Consider the following 17,470-nt stretch of genomic DNA (forward strand, 5'->3'; position numbering starts at 1 on the left):
TACTTCAGGCTTTGTGATCACTTTACTTTTGTATCTTCCACTGTTTCACAAAGCAGAGCAAGGATTCTGGTATTCTATATCTTGTCCTGCCATCCCAATTTTATGGACAGGACATCTCAAGATTAAATGCATGAATTCTGACCAAACAAGTATATCATATTATGTATGGTCTTCTACACCTGATTTTCTTTTGAATATCATGGGTAAAGGATTAAAATCTTACTGATACAGAGAAAATTCTCTCCACTCTAGTACATGTGATGTTCCAGCATGGAATGAATGGATATTGACAAAACTTTGAAAGCCATGGATCAAAGATTAAACTTGATCAAATTATGTGGACTTAATCTTGTAGTATGACATTACTGGGGGCATAGATATATCTTGAATGTTTGTTGATAATGTATTTTACACTTATGCTAATCTCTACTTTAAAATAGTCTTAAATTTTAATTCCATAACAGCATCTTTGGACAAGATAATTCCTGACAAAAACTGTTTATCATATAAAGCCTTGTGACCAAAACCTATTTTATTGATTATTTACTTTTATTTTGATATTTCTATAAACTTAAATTAAGTTGAGTACCAATTTGTAAAAAAAAAAATACTTTCCTATCCTGTACAATATGATTTAAAGCTGCACCTTGATTATGTAATTGTGTAATGTCAATAACTAGATTAAAAAACTACTTGTAGCACAACACAAGTTTTGGAATTGTTGTTCAAATTTGGTAAAATAACAAAGTGTGATTCAGTATTCAATACAAGGGAAGATGCAAAAAATCCTACTTAATGTGTTATTTAAAGTAATGGCTAGAGAAAGGATAAAATTAAATGTTATTTGTGTCTGATAAATATGTATTATACTGTGTGCATAACTGGTTTGTATATTTATATAGAAAATAAGGAAACTTTTTTTTTAGATTTTCAAGCTTTCTGTAATATTGATACAAGATTTGTTTATTTAAAATTCACTTATAAGGCATTTCATTAATATTATACTTATTTATACATTACAATTTTAGAAATGTATGCCATTTATTAGTGATACATAATTTTAGTTCTGCAAATGTGAAGTATATTGTAAAATGTGATTTTATATAATACAGCTCCATACAGTTGAAGTAAATATTACCTGTCTGGGCCCAAATGCAAGTAAAATTTAAACCATCGGTATCACTTTTTAAAGTGTTTATATAAAATAATGTAGAAAGATAATATTCTTCGTCTACAAAGAGAAGTATAACTAACTAAAGAGTAAGTAGAGAAAAAAGACTGATATAAATGAAGTGTAAAAATACTGTAAAATAGAAATAAGATTTGTAAAAATTAATATTTTCAAGTTAAGTTAGTTGTGTTTTAATTTCCCAGAAATAAACAGATTTATGCTGATATTGTCTTTATTCATGGTCTCCTTGGTGGAGCATTTAAGACATGGCGACAGAATGACAGCAAAAATGTTACTTCTGAGAAAAATCAATCAAAGAAAATCTCTGTAAAATCTTCAGATGATGCTAACACATGGCAACACAAACCTGTTTTTCATGCCAGTTTTGGACTCCTTGATGATGCAATGAATTTTATTGACTACACACAGTGCTGGCCAAAGGTAAAGGTTCCAAAGTATTTTAATGTCTACAGAAGAATTTGAAATGAAGAATTTCAAATTTTATTGTTTATTGTTCCTAGTTTTTAACATTGCTTTTATCAAAAGTGTGCTTTAGTTTAATTTGTTCTGTAAGTTACAAATCTAACTAATATGTTGTACTATAACATTAGTTTGTAAAACAAGTATTAAACCTCTTATAAACAAAATTAGAAAATTGGAAAATACATTACATCTCAAGTCTAAATACATGTTTGTTGATTTGGTGAGGGCATTTGTTCTTTTTTATGGAGATACATTTCTAAGAGTGTCCTCTATGGGGATGGTAGTGAGTCTTTAGATTTACAGTTCTAAAATTTGCTGTTTGATTCCCCTTGGTGGGCATAGCAGATTACTCTGTGCAACTTTGTTATAAAAAAAACAAAAACATTTAACAAAAGTGTCAGTAAGATCATAGAATACTGTAAATAATTACTTTGCAGGAAAATTTTTAAATGCTGATACTTTTTATGACTTAAAATTTATTAAAAGTTTACATTTTGCAAGCTATCTCTTGTTAGTTTTTATTATGTTTTAAAGTTGTGTGTTGAAAAAAAAAGACTTCATTTCACTGGTTTACCTTTGGGAAGATTTATGAAAATAACAGTAATGTGAATTATGAAGGTATAAATTGTAACTTATTTTAAAATTTAAAACAAGAACAGAGTGAAGTTTTAAATTGCTCTCTAAACCAGTGAGTGAAATTCTGGACACAGGACTGGTTATCCAGAGAATTTCCTCATTCAAGAATTTTGGCAGTTGACTATGTTTCCCATCTGAGTGACTGGCAAGCAAAATGTCCATTAGAAAAGGAAAAGTGAGTTTTGTTTTACAAATCATTTTCTGTGTAAGATGGCTTTAAAATAATAATCATGAATAAATTGAATTTATGATAGCTTGGCAGTGATGTTAGTTTTGTTCAGTTATTCTTCGTATATTGAGACTTACTATATTTCTTCAAGACTTTCATGCATGGATTACTATATACCAGAATGATAAGACTACCTTTTCAATTTTATCTGCTTCTACTTTAGGATGTGAACTGATATATTCTAAAAAATATTTACTTTGTGCTATGAATTCACTTATTCCATTATGTTTTTATACTTTCCTGTTCTTAATTTATACATAGAATTTATTACATTTTACTTGGGTTGATTGGTCTTACTGAAATGTATTATTGACTTGCAAATACTTCCCCTATATACCATGAATTGAATTTTTTTTATTTTCTGACAACTTCATATTTTTCTTTTACAGCATGAATTAACTTTTTTTTTATTGTTGTTGTTGCTATACTTGACTTTAGTCATATATGCAAAAGTATATTACTAACTCTTGAATCCTGTGACATGACAACTTTGTGTGAGTTCATCAAATATTTCATGTACAGGTAACATGTTCTGTAAAACCATGTAATTTCTTATGATTAAGTTTTTTGGTTTTTTTTCATATATAACTAAGATACTCTGTGAACTGTTGATATATATAAACTTGAACATTGATTGTTCTATGTTCCCATACCTTTATTTCAAAATAAACTAAATCATATTACCTCATGATATCAGAATGAAAACATTATATAACAATTAAACTGTAAAAAATTATTGAAAATTCTGGGAAGTATTAATAAATGTTTAATATCTGGTCATTTCACAATGCAGCATGAAAATAGGTTTGAATTAAGAGAATTTTTTTGTTTTCTATTTAGCAATAAAAGAAGTATTTATCCCATCAAATAGTAATAGATATATATTCTGTAAAATTATGCCATGTATATTCTTCCTATTATCAAAATGTTATTACATTATAGCCTACAGTACTAATTCTGATTGAAGATAAATGTAACCTAACATTTATAGAACTAAATTTTGTTAATTTATTTGTGATTCACCAGTTGTACAGTGATAAGTCTTCAAACTTACAATTCTAAAATCGGGGGTTTGATTCCCTTCAGTGGATACAGAAGATAGTTCGATGTTGCTTTGCTTTTAGAAAAAACACACATTATTTGTGATTGTAATTTTTAATAAATTCAAAAAAGTTTTAGTAATACATTTCCACTTAAATACCTTGTGTATAGTAACTCACAATGATTTACAGTGTTAATTGTTCTTGTTTACGTCTTTTGTTCTTCTTTTATTTTATGATTTAATAACAATAGTTTAACCATTTTCATATCCTACCAATTTTGGTTATAAGTGATGTGATACTTGAACAAATGAAAGCGAGAGAGAGAGAGAGAGAAAAATTTAATAAAGTGTAAACAAATCTCCATTCCTGTTAAGCACCCATTATTAATGCTTTTATTCTTTATGTTCGTAATTAACTGTACATATTAATATACACTTGTGTCAGTATCACTAATCTAAAAATGTTTATAAACACAAGTAAAATCAAACTGTTGTAATAGAGTACTTTTACAGTTGTATCTACCAGAAAATATCACAATAAACTCTTGAATAGATGGTAAAACTATTGATTACTTTATAAATGTATTTAAGTGCATGTTTTGTTTTGAATTTAATTATATCCAAATCAAAACAGGCGCTCACTGTTAGTGAGAAGTGAAGAGATTCTGAGAAACATGACACTTGCTGGAGTTGGGGAGAGGCCATTAGTATGGGTTTGTCATTCAATGGGTGGTATGTAGTTTCAGTTTAAGACTATACTTTGCAAACTTTCAGCTTTTAAGTGTTTAATTAATTTTTTAATTGAACTGAGTATAAATTGCATTCTAAAATTAATTTCTATTTAGGAATTGCTGTGCTTATAACTTTTGTGATCTTGTATGTAATCATTTTTGAATAACTGATTATTTTCTCATGTGCCTAAGTATGTGAACACAATCATTAGCTAAGAGTTACAACTCTTCTCACACTTCTACAATGTTAGATTGATTATTTATTTGAACAAGTTTTATTTGTAATCTCTATTTTGAGTTTATATGGACAAAAGTATTCTGCTGTTACTAGGCTTTGAACTATTAAATGCTTCTAAAAAGTTCTTAAATGCATCTAAGATATTTTAACCATCTTATACATCAGAGCTTGTATATGTCATAGAAAGTCATGAAACTCTAATATTTTATTTTCTAGACCTTGAAAGTCATAAAGAAAGTTTGAATAAAAAGGAAAATTTGTTGCCTAAATTATTTGTAACACACAACTAAAAATTCATCTTAAACATTTATTTTCAAGTCACTGGCTTTTCATTTTATAAAAACATTTCAAGTATGTCAATAATACATTTGTATATAAACAAAACAATTCATTTATTTACACCAGTGCAGCTGTGTTGATCATGTGCAGTTTGTGTGCAAGACAACTTATCTAATCAGTACAGTGGACCCATCAGAAGCCATAACTGAATTCTTTATACTTTTTTTTAATCTTATATGCTTTTGCTGCATGTAAAAGTTACAAGATTTTAAATTTTTGTAAATAATCTAGGAAACAAATCAGGGCTAAATATTTGTCCAAATAAGTGTTCAAATGGTACAAGAATAATTGGAAGATTTAGTAAATATGGGAATAATTTTGGATCATGGAAAGAGGGAAGGAAAAAGGAGAGGTATAAGCAAAAAAACTGTAGACTGACAGTTAGTTTTTTGCTTAAGCCATGCCACTACAGTGGTGTTGTCAAACAGTCAGATGTAGTGAATAGTTAACCAAATATGTAAGCAGCTTGATTGATAATATATTTTTGGAAGAATAGTTAACCTTAAAGGAAATTAAAACATTTTTTGAAATGTAGGTTTATAAACTATGGAATACTAACAACAGCTGAAAGTTAAATTTAACAATTCTTTTTTGATATATAGATATCTAAAATATGTATGTGTTCATAAATAAGGAGAGTGATCTTCTGCATTATACTGAACACCTATTTGAATAATTTATAGTCAGGATATATCCCAATAGAATATGTGTATTGTCTTATCATTGACTTAGTGTTTTTTTAATATTTCAAACTAATAGTTAGGAAGCAAACTTGGTAGATTTGAATGGAAGTAAATCTAAAAAAGATAAGTGAAATTAGCAGTTTTCCTAGTATTGTTCACAAGATAAACTAGGACTTGAAGTTGACAGAAGCTGATAAGGTTCTACTTGCACTTTAAGATTAAGGTTTTTTTTCATGAGAAAGGTGGTTGCAGAAACTGAAATCACAACATCAATTCATTTTTTATCATAATTTTGGATCACAACAATCTCATTGAATCATATACTTCTAAAATCTCCTGATGCAATTCCAGTGGATTGTTTTCCTTTTTTGTCATGATCATTGGAGCTAACAGCCATTGATAATGGAGTATATGTTTCCCAAAATGTGTGGTTTGAAAATGACCTAATCATTCGCTGCGGAATGTTGTAACAAAGCAAGTCGCAGTGTCAGGCAGTAGTGTATAATAATGGCCCTTATATAAAGCATTATTAATGATGAAGGAAGTCATTCCAAGGGCATTACAGGGACTGAAAAATCATTTTTATAATTAAGTGGTTAACCTCGGTAGAACTTGTTGTTCTATGGCTTTACTGTAGTTGAATTATCTGTACTTTACTTCACCAATAAAGTATAGTTATTCTGGTAATCTTGGTAAAAAACTGATGTATTTATGAAATTCTTAATCATTATATTAATGGTAATTTGGAAATAATTTTTGTTGCTTTTTTCCCTCAGGTTTGTTGGTTAAGCAAATGTTACTTCTAGCTGCAAAGAGTGATGATCCCAGTCTGAAAAGCATCTTAAAAAATACAGTTGGTGTTGTATTCTACAGTGTTCCACACAAAGGAACTGATATGGCTAGTCTCAAACCCAGTGTCCAGTTTTTATTTTTGCCATCTGTTGAAGTGCAAGAGCTGAAGAAAAGTAAGAATTAAATATTTTATTATCATTTACAGTTTTTTGCTAATTAAGCTAGAAGGTGTTTCTTGTCATTATCATCACTGAACTTTTGTATGCCACACATCTGCTCAAAAATAATGCAGCTAGAGTAAGTATAAATTTTCAAGCCCTTTCTGGACCACAGAGCATCCATCTTGTGTTGAGAGCATATCAAATTTATATAAAAAAATTTAATTCTAATTATTTCAACAAGTTTTTACTTAGAAATATAAAGTCAATATATTATCATTTTTTACTATTTATTTAGTCATTTATGAATATAAACAAACAAAATTCCATTTTTATTTCTGTGCAGCTCTAAGTAATCGTGTCAAATACACTTTAAATTTGTTTAAAATCTTCTGCTTATCCCAGAGGTTAGGATTATAGTTCCTGAGAAACTCTCCATCTTTGAAAGTGTAATTATTGATGTTTTGTTTCTTATGATTTTTCTTCTCTGTTTGAGGTTTTATTATTACAACCCTTCATTTCCACCATGATGTCAACACATTCTGTTAACAATAGATACAGAATAAAAAAAACTGTTTAAAGTCAATAGAAACAATAAAAAAAATCAAACTAAATTTATCTGAATTTCTTTCTAAATTATATGGGTTTTTCATTGAGCTTTGTTTTTTATTTCGTTTGATTATTGTATCCAGAAATGTGATCTGAGACTAAAATGTATATCTGGTCATATTTTGATGCAGTTTTATCTTTAATATCCTGATCAGTAAGTTTCATCATTAGTCTAATAAATTTGTTCATGAAGTGTTAGGACTTGAAATTACTGTAGATAGAGTAGCGAATAATTTTTATTAAAAAAATTCAACACACTTTTACATTTGACTAACTTACCTTCCATATCCCATGTCAATTTCTACCTCTCTGATACCACATTGAAACATTTGCACCCCACAATAAAAGTAATAGTATTTTGTTAAAATTGCTTTATTTAATAACCTGATAGCAAAAATGCTCTCAATACCCAGAAACCTATTTTTGTTACGGTATTTTATTATAAATGTTGTAGAATCAAAGCTGTATTACCAAGAACTTGACTGTTGCTGTATCATGCTGTTGTGTTACCTTCAGGTTCTAGCACAAATGAAGTGTTGCTTTGTTCCTCTGGCTTTTCTTCAACTTAATAAATGTAATTTTGCTTCTAATCCCATACTTTTATTTCTTTTAGCTATATTTTCTTCTCCCAACCTCAGGTAATACTTCTATGCCATGTACTTCTATTCTGGCTCAATGATGTGTAATAGAATCAGCATTAGTAAAGTATGCTCTTTACTTGGGTACTCTTTGGCTTCCATAATGTTCTCAATTTCCAGAATATTCTTTGGAAAAAGCTCTAAAACTGTAAATGGAGCTCTACAACTTTCATGCACATTTCATGGAAAAGTGTATTTCATAAATATAAAACAGGATTGAATGCAAATGCAATTGAGGTGGTATAAGTGAATATAAACAGGAATGGGAATATTTATAACACATATGTGAAGTTGGAACTACTACAGACTTGTAGTAGTTGCAAAGGGTTCAACATTTGCAGAAAAATAAAAATTTGAAATAGATAGTGTAGTGTAAGTACACCAGGTGGTAAACTGAGGTTAGATCGCCATAGATCTTATAACCATCATAGCTTTATTATTTTATGGCTTTAGACTTAAATAAAATACTGTTTAGATATTTGTTGTGAGACTTCAGTAAATATCAAAAATGTATTTAATCTAAGATTTTCAAAACAAGAAATACTGGCTTGTTGGTAGAAGTTGTAGTAGTTTTGTAGTGGACATAGATTAAATAATGTTTATTAATGAAAACAATTTTAGAACTTTTAATGTTTTGCTTTTAATAATGATAATAAATAAATAAAAAATTTACACATGGTGAAGTTTTACAAAGTTACATGTACGATTTCACTCTTTCAACATGGGTTGAATCAGTCAAGTTTATGATCCCAAATTAACCCTCTCAGTTTCCATACAACTTCTAATATGTTTTGTATATCTTCATAGAATTTTACAAGCTTTCAGCAGTTATTAAAGTCATTCATAGCCTAAATATCAGAAGTTTTAATGAAGTATTTTCACTAAATATATCTCCATTAATATATGGAGTCATTGTTTTCACTGCTTCAAGTGCAAATTAATTTTCATATTAAGATTAAAAATACTTTTCTTTATCTGAAAAATCTCAAATTTCAGTTGCATGATTTCTAAAACCATTTAAATAAATTTCAAGCATTTTTAATAACACTTTTTATATTTTTATGAGTTATTTTTATACCCTAACTCAGTCAGTTTGACTGATCTAATAATCACCAAAAAAATGGAAATAAATCTAAGTGACTTTTTTTAGAATAATTTCATATTATAACATCAAACTACGATTGTTTATCTTAAATAGGTTTAAACTTGTAACAGTATGTATCTGTATATTTAAATTTTATTGATTTATTGCCCTTTGAACAGTATCTTAAACTTGCACCATAAGATTTCATAATCTCTTGGTGAATGTGTAGCTCCAAGTTGCTTTATTGAATTAAATAATGTATGGACTACTTGCGAGTATACCTCATGAAAACTTGTTTATTTTACTCACTCTAACCTTATCTCTTTTCAAAAGTTCCTAATTTTTGTTCTATATTATTTTATAAGAAATAAATAATACACACAAAAAACAAGGAGTGTGCACGTGGTCTGTTTTTTTGCTGTTGCCTGTTCATGACATTTAATCCTATTTTTTTACTAATAAAGTTTGAATTGGAAACAAAATAGACAATTCTCTATTCAGAAAAGAACCCAGGATAATACATCATTTGATAGATTAAAACCTCAGCTTTTTATCAGTTAAATAATAATAAACATCAGAGAGAACTGTTAGCAATTTCTGAAAAACAAGGATGTGACACATGGACATAGCCAGAGGGTGGTATAATTTTCTATTTTGATTGTGTAACTAATTGAAAACTGTAAAATTGTACTTTGCCTGAGCAATAAAACTGTTACAGGGAATAATTTACATAAAATTTCATCCTTCCTTATTGATATTTATTTCAATATTTTCAGTAAGTAGTTGATTGTTTATAACTTAGTTTAGTATACTTTATGGGAAGTTGTTAATTTACTTCTTGCAGCTGGATCAAAGAAGAGAGGATGCCTAGAGAGAGAGAGAGAATATCACAATTCTCATACTAAGAGAAATTGAGGATTTGCCTTATAAAATTTAGACCTTGAAACATATATAATGCTAAACTTTAGATTATTAGTTATGTTTCATGCAATACTTCTTTGTGTACCATGATAAGAAAGTGACTTAATTCAGTTTGGAATGTAACTCGTTAAAACCTTGTAACATGCTCATAAAAGATGCCCATAGCAAAAGTTTTAAGTTTACTAAGCACCTTAAATTTTTTTATGCCAAAACAAAACACATTAAAATTAAACAAAATGTGCTGCATTTTTAAAGAGGATCCCAGGATACAAGCTAAAATGTGAGATTATAAAATGTATCCTAGGTTTTGGAGGTAACTGCTGAAGAAGTAGGACCCATATTGCAGTGGGGCACACTCTATCAGTTTTAACCTGTAATTCACTAGTCTCACATAAGAAGATTAGAAATTAGGAGAGTGAGATGTGGGTACTCGAGCTCACATTTGTATCACCCTTTACTGCCTGTAGACACTTGTGGGAAGTTGAATGCTCTCCCAAATTAAAATAAGAATAAGAAAAAGATTTAAAAAAATGAAAAAAAGGAAAATAAGGTACTACCATTTGGGAGTAAGTAAGATGAAACTTACCTCTTGAAGTTAGCGTTCCTTCCCCCAGTATGGTAGAGGCACTAATTAAATTAACACGACATTGAGCCATATCAATATTCTAAGTTTACTGTAACTGTTGTGCTTTTATATGTGATTTAAGTTGTACATCTGCATAAAGTAATGCCAAGTTCTTAAATGACCTTATTTTTAACTTTTAATATTATGGTTATAATTAATCAGAGGTTGGGATTTGCTGTTTATAATGCAGTCCTTTCTCATGACATTGTTTACTTATTTAACTTCATTTAAATGTAATTATTTAATTCACTAAAATTTATTCAATGTACATGAACAGTCACTATGTCACACCTTTCACTGCATTGTTCAAGCTTTATGAAATTAAGCATAATAGCCTTAAATTGTGACATATTAAATTAAAACTATAATTTAGACTAGCAAGCTTGTTATAGTAATTATATTGTTGCAAATGTAAAAGATGTCTTGCATGTCCTGCTTTAAATACTTTTCACCCTGTTACTTGCACTAATTCATGGCTTAAAAAAATTATGGTTTTAATATAATTAATCAGAGGTTGGGATTTGCTCTTTTTAATGCAGTCCTTCCTCATGATTTTGTTTACTTATTTAACTTTGTTTAAATGTGATAATTTAATTTCACTGTACATTCTTTGTTTATTTATTTGTAGATAGTCCTCAACTCTTGAAACTTCATGAAGATTTCTCAAAGCTTGCAGAAGAGAGAAAAATTGCTTGTCTGAGTTTTGGAGAAACTAAAAAGACTAGGTTGGGATTACGTTGGAGCAAAGTTTTGGTACCAGTAGAGGGTGCAGGCAAGTTTCATTTTCTATTCTTTAATGTTTTAGTATATGATGTGCCTTATTAATATCCAGGCTTATATGCAGACATGTTTGTGTGTGTGTGTGTGTGTGTGAGAGAGAGAGAGAGAGAGATCAAAAGCCAGCACATATTGTGTTAAACACAATCAGCATGCTAATGTTACAAGGGGTATGGGGACATGCCCAGGAAAATTGTAAAAAAATATATGCTATGATATAAAATTTGGAAGTATTTGTGCAGGAAATATAACATAAATAATTGCATGGCTGTTAACATTAAATCCACAAACATCCAATGACAAGGAATTATATCTGTTGTAACACTGCATGGAGGGCTAAGACTTAAATTAGTGTAATATGCATATTTTATTACAGTAAGGTACAGTACTATCTATATGCTGCGTAGTTATTAATTATTAAATAATCACTAATTTAAATAACTGTACAACAGTAGTATATTAGCTATTTCAATAAGACTATCATTTACATACATGTATGAACTACTGAAATAACAAGTTAACATGTTCCATTCTTCTGAGATGCGTTTCCTTAAATAACTTCCATACACTTTCAATGGTTGATAGCAGTATCATAATGATTCTATTAAAGGTAGAACACTAAAGTGTTCTTTTTTAAGTTTGTACATCTCAGGTAATTATTCAATTGGCAGAGAACAGGTGGCAAATATTCACATGAACTTATTAGCAGTGTGATAGTTTTGGTACACTGAAGCATGCTTTTAAGCAGTCAGTGAGTGTCTGAAACCTGTCCTGGAGAGGTATAAAAAGCCATTTTGTTTTTCAGTGATGAAGTTCTTCATTAGAAGTATTAGAATTTAGTAAATCTTCCTTGTAAATCTACAAGTGTCTGATACAAGAGACTGGAAAATTCTTGTGAGTTTTGATAGCATAAGTTTCTGAATTGATGCTGTCTGCTTTACATTTGCAACAAACCTGAAAAAAGAAATACTGATAATGAGGTCAAGAAAAGGAATGATTACTGTTTTTTTCAAAGTAAGCTTTCATGGAAGTATATTCTTCCTTTGCATGTTGGGCTTGTGGTTCACTGACTCATGATATGCTAACATTAGTTAGATTTTTTCAATATTTGTGCTGTGCATGAATACAAGTGTGAATATTCATCTATATTTATTCTTAGTGAAGTCGGTTCTTTACAGCTTCATCTTTTTGAGGAAACACCAGAAACAAAAATAGGAGGTGTAGCTCCTCCTCCACATATCTTCCTGTGTGATATCATATCTGAATCTTAAAATTTATTGTCTTTATTACTTTGTCTCCATGTAAATAGATCCAGGTTTTGGACAGTTCATCACAGTGGATGCCAGCCACTTAGACACCTGTAAGCCTGAAAGTCGTGATTCGCCAACCTATATCTTGCTGGTACAGTTTCTTCACAATCATCTGCCTCACACATTGTTGGAACAACTAATTGTAGAGCCTGTTCCATCTCCAAAAGAATTAGAAACAATGGTGATTATGGGATTAGTCCAGTAATGCTTTCAATAAACAGCCTGTGGTTCAACTATAAAATAGTAACTGTACTGCCTCAAGCAAAATAAATTTCAAACTCCCTGTATTCAGTAAATTTATAGTGTCATATATGGATAATCCAATTGACAATAGTTTAAAAAAAAAAATCCTGTGTTATTCTTGTGTATTGGTTGTTTTGTATAGTATTCATAGTTTGTGTGTCTATGTGATTCAGTTTTTATGAAAGGTGGTAAAATGATAATATGATTTTTTTTAATTCTCTGTAACAAAAATGGAACTAAGTAATTTCTGAACTGTCAGTTGTGGATGACATTTTGGTTTGTTATACCATCTATACGTCACATGCAACAACAAAATATTAAGATTCAAGAAAAGGAAATTTACTAGAAATGGTATATTTGTAAATAATTGCCAATCATTTTAGAGTTGTGTTTAAAAACATAGCTGACAAAAACAAAAGTTTAAGCCAGTGTATTCATGATCTACTTTTAATAGTCATATGAACTCAGTAAATCAGTCACCCTTACAATTTCACTGTAGCATCATACTTAACTGTTACTTAATGATGGAACTTTTTCAAAATATTGTATCCAACTCGAGGGCTTTTAAACCATGTAGTGAAGGAATGGGGAAAAAAATAAATGAAATAGGATTTGTAACAGAATCATAATTTCTTTATAAAAATTTATTAGTTTAAAAGAAATGGACAGCAGAGGTCATTTCTTAGTTTAAGAAAGCATCAAAATGCTAGAGAAGCTCAGGTAGTTTTATTCAAGTGTGAAGAACAAGTTGAACTCATTATAAAACTATGGTTCAATAAAACTTTATAGAATAGAGACAATGATGTGGTAGTTTATTACAATTTAGTCCAGATCAGGAAACGCAGGATTAGTTTAGCTCATCATCATTATAATTTTACTGTTTATAGAACTGGTGATTGAATTTAACCTCTAAAAATCAGATTTTTAGACAAACTGAAATTCAAGTCTGAAAAAAAAAGTAACAGTTTTCATAAGTGCAGGACATGAATTGTTACACATTCTCTAGTATGGGTTGTTTATACTTAAACTTGAATTGCCAGACTGAATTTTATTAGGTTTAGATTGGATTGTTTACTAAAAATTGAATTTCATCTTCTTTGTTTTAATACCATACATTGCACTTTTCAGTAGTAGCAGATGAACAAAGTAAAAATTTGCCATGTTTGCTGGAATGTGCAGATAAATATTTTCTAAATTGTTTCATGTTTTCATTATATATATAATATATATATATATATATATATATTAATGCTAAATACATAATTCTATTTTCTGAAAGCTTTAGAGCTCTAAAGGATTTATGAAACACAGATGAAAATTAGATTTGAAAGTTAATTACCTAGAATTCTGTGATTTAGTGCAAATTTTGAATTATTCAGTGTAGGTTCTATCAAATTATGTGTTTAAATGTAATTGCCTTGTTGTTATAGCTTGTGTTCAGTAACCTTAAGCCTTTGATATTCAAGCAACAATGTTTATGCTGTATGTGTTGTGAAAAATGTTTGTAATAATCAATACTGATATTTTATAGTGATTTGTATTGATCCCTCTGGATGCATCACATCTTTCAGTAAATTATAAGTATGAATTGATTCTTATCCTTTTTATTTAAATTGAAAACAAAACTGAATTTTTAATACCTTTCTAGCAAGTTGTATTTATTGAAAAGATTTATTTTTGTACTTGGTAATAGTATAAATACATACAGCTTGCTAAAAATATATGGCACAGAACAGCTATTCTCCTCGTAGTTGTACTTTTTTGCCTTTAAAGATTTGCATGCCATCAACTTTGTGAAACTCCCACATAAAATTCATGTGTAAACGTACTTATTGCTGGTGAGTGATGAAGTGTAATGCATTAATACTCCACCAATAGGAGTGTGACATACTTCCTTGTACAAATGCTTATTTTACATTCATTTGTAAATATCCTCATTATTTTCAGCACAGTTGTGCTTAGACATGATTATATTTGCTAAGACTTATTGAAGTATGTATTTCAGCAACATTCTATTTTAAACCTTTCAGTTTGAATTCACACACTGGTGTGAACTCTTTCTCCTTGCAGGTACTGTTTAGTTGTAGTTAAGTATTCCTTATGTACATATGGTAGATAATTCTTTGATATATTTCCTTTTTATCTTCCATACATAGACATTTCACATTTAGTTTTTTTTAATTACCCCCTCAGTGTACATGTAAGAGATAATATTTCACTATAATTTATTATTCTTTTACTTTAACAATGATTTTTAGAATTTGTTCAATACTCCTTATATCTTCTTAATGATTAATGTTTTGTTGTTTTACGACATAATGTGTACGTATTAGTGGTAATGTTTAGTTGCTCATCACTACTCTTTGACAAGTTACACAAAGACAGTATTGTTTTATTATGATGCATTACTTCTTACCATGTACACTTTGTAGGTAATGTTTCACACTAGTTCTCTACTTCTTTACTTGTGCACAAAGACTATAGTGATTATGTCTGGTTAATTACTACTTCGTGTACAATTGGAAGATAGGGTTTAGACATAATTGCTTGTTACGTACAGTGTTACCCATACTCAGTAGTTAGATGTGGTTACTCACTCCATTACATGTACTCCTCATAGATATTTTAATCTTCTTTCCTTAATCCTTACATTAACTATAGAAAATAGTATTCAGACTTTGTTCTGGACATATGACATTCAAATGCACTCCAAGTCTATCATGTTCTGGAAGCACTGTGCATCATTGTGGGCTGTCTTTTCAACAGGACCACATCCTGCCCACAGATTGGTTCCTCACCAGTGGCCTCCCATGTGTCTTCTTTCTCACTGTTCCTCCTCCTTTTGTTGCCTTTCCACGTCTGTCTGTAATCATTTCCTCTTTTCTTGTTTTCTGTGCCTCAGTCCTCAGCCAAAACTGTCTATACTTTCAGTTACTTTTTTCCATATATTTTATGATTCATGTCCTCCTTTCCATATCCTCCATCAGGTCCTTGCTCAGTTCAAGGATGTGCATCATTTCCTCAACCTTTTGCCTTTCCTGATTTTACAGTTTCTCTTCTTCTGTACTTATTTTCTGCCTTCCATTCTTTCTTTATTCACTGGTTCTCCCATCTTCTTACTTATTGCCCAATTGAATTATCATTGTGGTTCTCCATGCTCTTACCAAGGTCCCTGTCAAACCTCTAGCAAATAGCTGTTGTACACATCTGTGCCCATGTTTCCTTATGCTTTATCATTAACACTCTTCCCTTCTTTATTATGTTCAGTCTTTCTTTCCATTATATTCTATAGCAGGGAAAAAAGAGGTCCCATATCCCCCTCCTTCAGTTTCTCTTGTTGGTGTTATTTTTGTTTTCACAGACACATTTGTCCTGTCTAGATTGGTCATTGTTTTTTCATACTCATCCTCTTTGTGGTTCTTCTTGCTATCCTTTTGCAACTGTGACACCTCTTTTATCTGGGACTTGCCTTATAATGGATTTGATCCACCAGCTCATGCATCTTGTATATATGCCCCTCTGATGGCAGATGTTTGTATGCTCTCTTGAGTTTCATTTGTTGAGCTTTTCCCCTCTTTTCTCTGAACTAACATGTGAACAACCCAGAATTATTTCTCTGATATTTAACTATCTCTACTTTTTGGCTATCTTGTCTCCAGTAGCATACAAACTTCCACTAATGCCCATTCTTCAATTAATCCTACACTTGTAACAGATGCGAATCTTCATTTACTTATTCCTTTCCTTCCTCCTCACTTTCCTGGTGCAATATTAAATGAAATTTTTCCCATGTTAATATAATTTCAGCATTTGTACAAGGAGCTACTTTACACTCCTACTGGTGGAAAGTTTTACTGCATTATACATCATATCACACAGTATCACATATTCATGTGTTTTCACCTTTTTTTGTGGAAGTTTCTTAAGGTTGACAGCATGCAGTTCTCTGAGGCAAAGTAATGTCTTCAAGAGGAAAATAACTAATCTGTGCATGGTAGTATCTACTAGAAATTCAGTTGCAAGGAAGGTGTTAACCTTATTAATTTAGTCAAAGACAACATGCAATTTTAGTTTAAATAAAATGATCTTCCACTTAAATATAGTAATTGAACAAAATTTGCAACATAGTTTAGTTACAAATTAGAAATTGCAATATTTAACAAAATTGAAACATCTTGTAGTTTTGGAACAACATTTTTGCCACATTGCTTACTAGATAACTTATAAGGCTCACACTGAAGTAGTTGTTATTACTGAGACATACATTCAGTCATGCAGAATGTACCATGTGAAGAGTGGATGTAAAGGGACAATACATGTTTTAGGAATATATAATGATAAAGAAAGGAGAAACCTCAACAAAATAAAATGTGCTAAAGATGGCATCATTTGCACCAACTGCTATCAAAAATATTAATATTCAAATGTTTTGTACCATATGATCCCCATCCAACTGACAATTGGAAAAGTTACCCAAACTATATTTTAGGTACATTCACAAACAAACAATATTGTATGAACCCAAAGCTTTTTAGGCTGAATATTATATTAATGGGCAGCAGTCCTAAGGAATATGTTGTATGCTCCAAAAGTACTTGGGATTTTTGTTTTGTTTTTGTGTGGGTGTTATCTGGTCAGAGTCAGGTGCAAAAGACATCTAGACAGAAAGCACATTTGTACAGGATTTCATGAGAAGCATATAACAAAAGATAAGATATACTAACTGTAACAGAATAGCTGTGATAACAAGTGCATTATCAA

At 30.0% G+C, this 17,470-nt stretch overlaps 1 protein-coding gene across 4 annotated transcripts in view; it reads left to right on the top strand.

The window, feature by feature from the left end:
* Positions 1-13,502, top strand: part of LOC143229055 (protein SERAC1-like) — a 46,121-nt gene extending 32,619 nt beyond the window's left edge. For all 4 annotated transcript variants that reach the window (XM_076460772.1, XM_076460771.1, XM_076460770.1 and 1 more), the window contains 6 exons: positions 1,375-1,612; positions 2,365-2,465; positions 4,196-4,293; positions 6,329-6,517; positions 11,008-11,151; positions 12,466-13,502. In XM_076460772.1, the coding sequence (XP_076316887.1) occupies positions 1,375-1,612; positions 2,365-2,465; positions 4,196-4,293; positions 6,329-6,517; positions 11,008-11,151; positions 12,466-12,671 (976 nt within the window). In that variant the 3' untranslated portion in view covers positions 12,672-13,502. The remainder of the gene's footprint in view (positions 1-1,374; positions 1,613-2,364; positions 2,466-4,195; positions 4,294-6,328; positions 6,518-11,007; positions 11,152-12,465) is intronic.
* The last annotated feature ends 3,968 nt before the right edge of the window (positions 13,503-17,470 follow it).

Source organism: Tachypleus tridentatus, chromosome 10, assembly GCF_004210375.1.
Source record: "Tachypleus tridentatus isolate NWPU-2018 chromosome 10, ASM421037v1, whole genome shotgun sequence".
Lineage (NCBI taxonomy): Eukaryota > Metazoa > Arthropoda > Merostomata > Xiphosura > Limulidae > Tachypleus > Tachypleus tridentatus.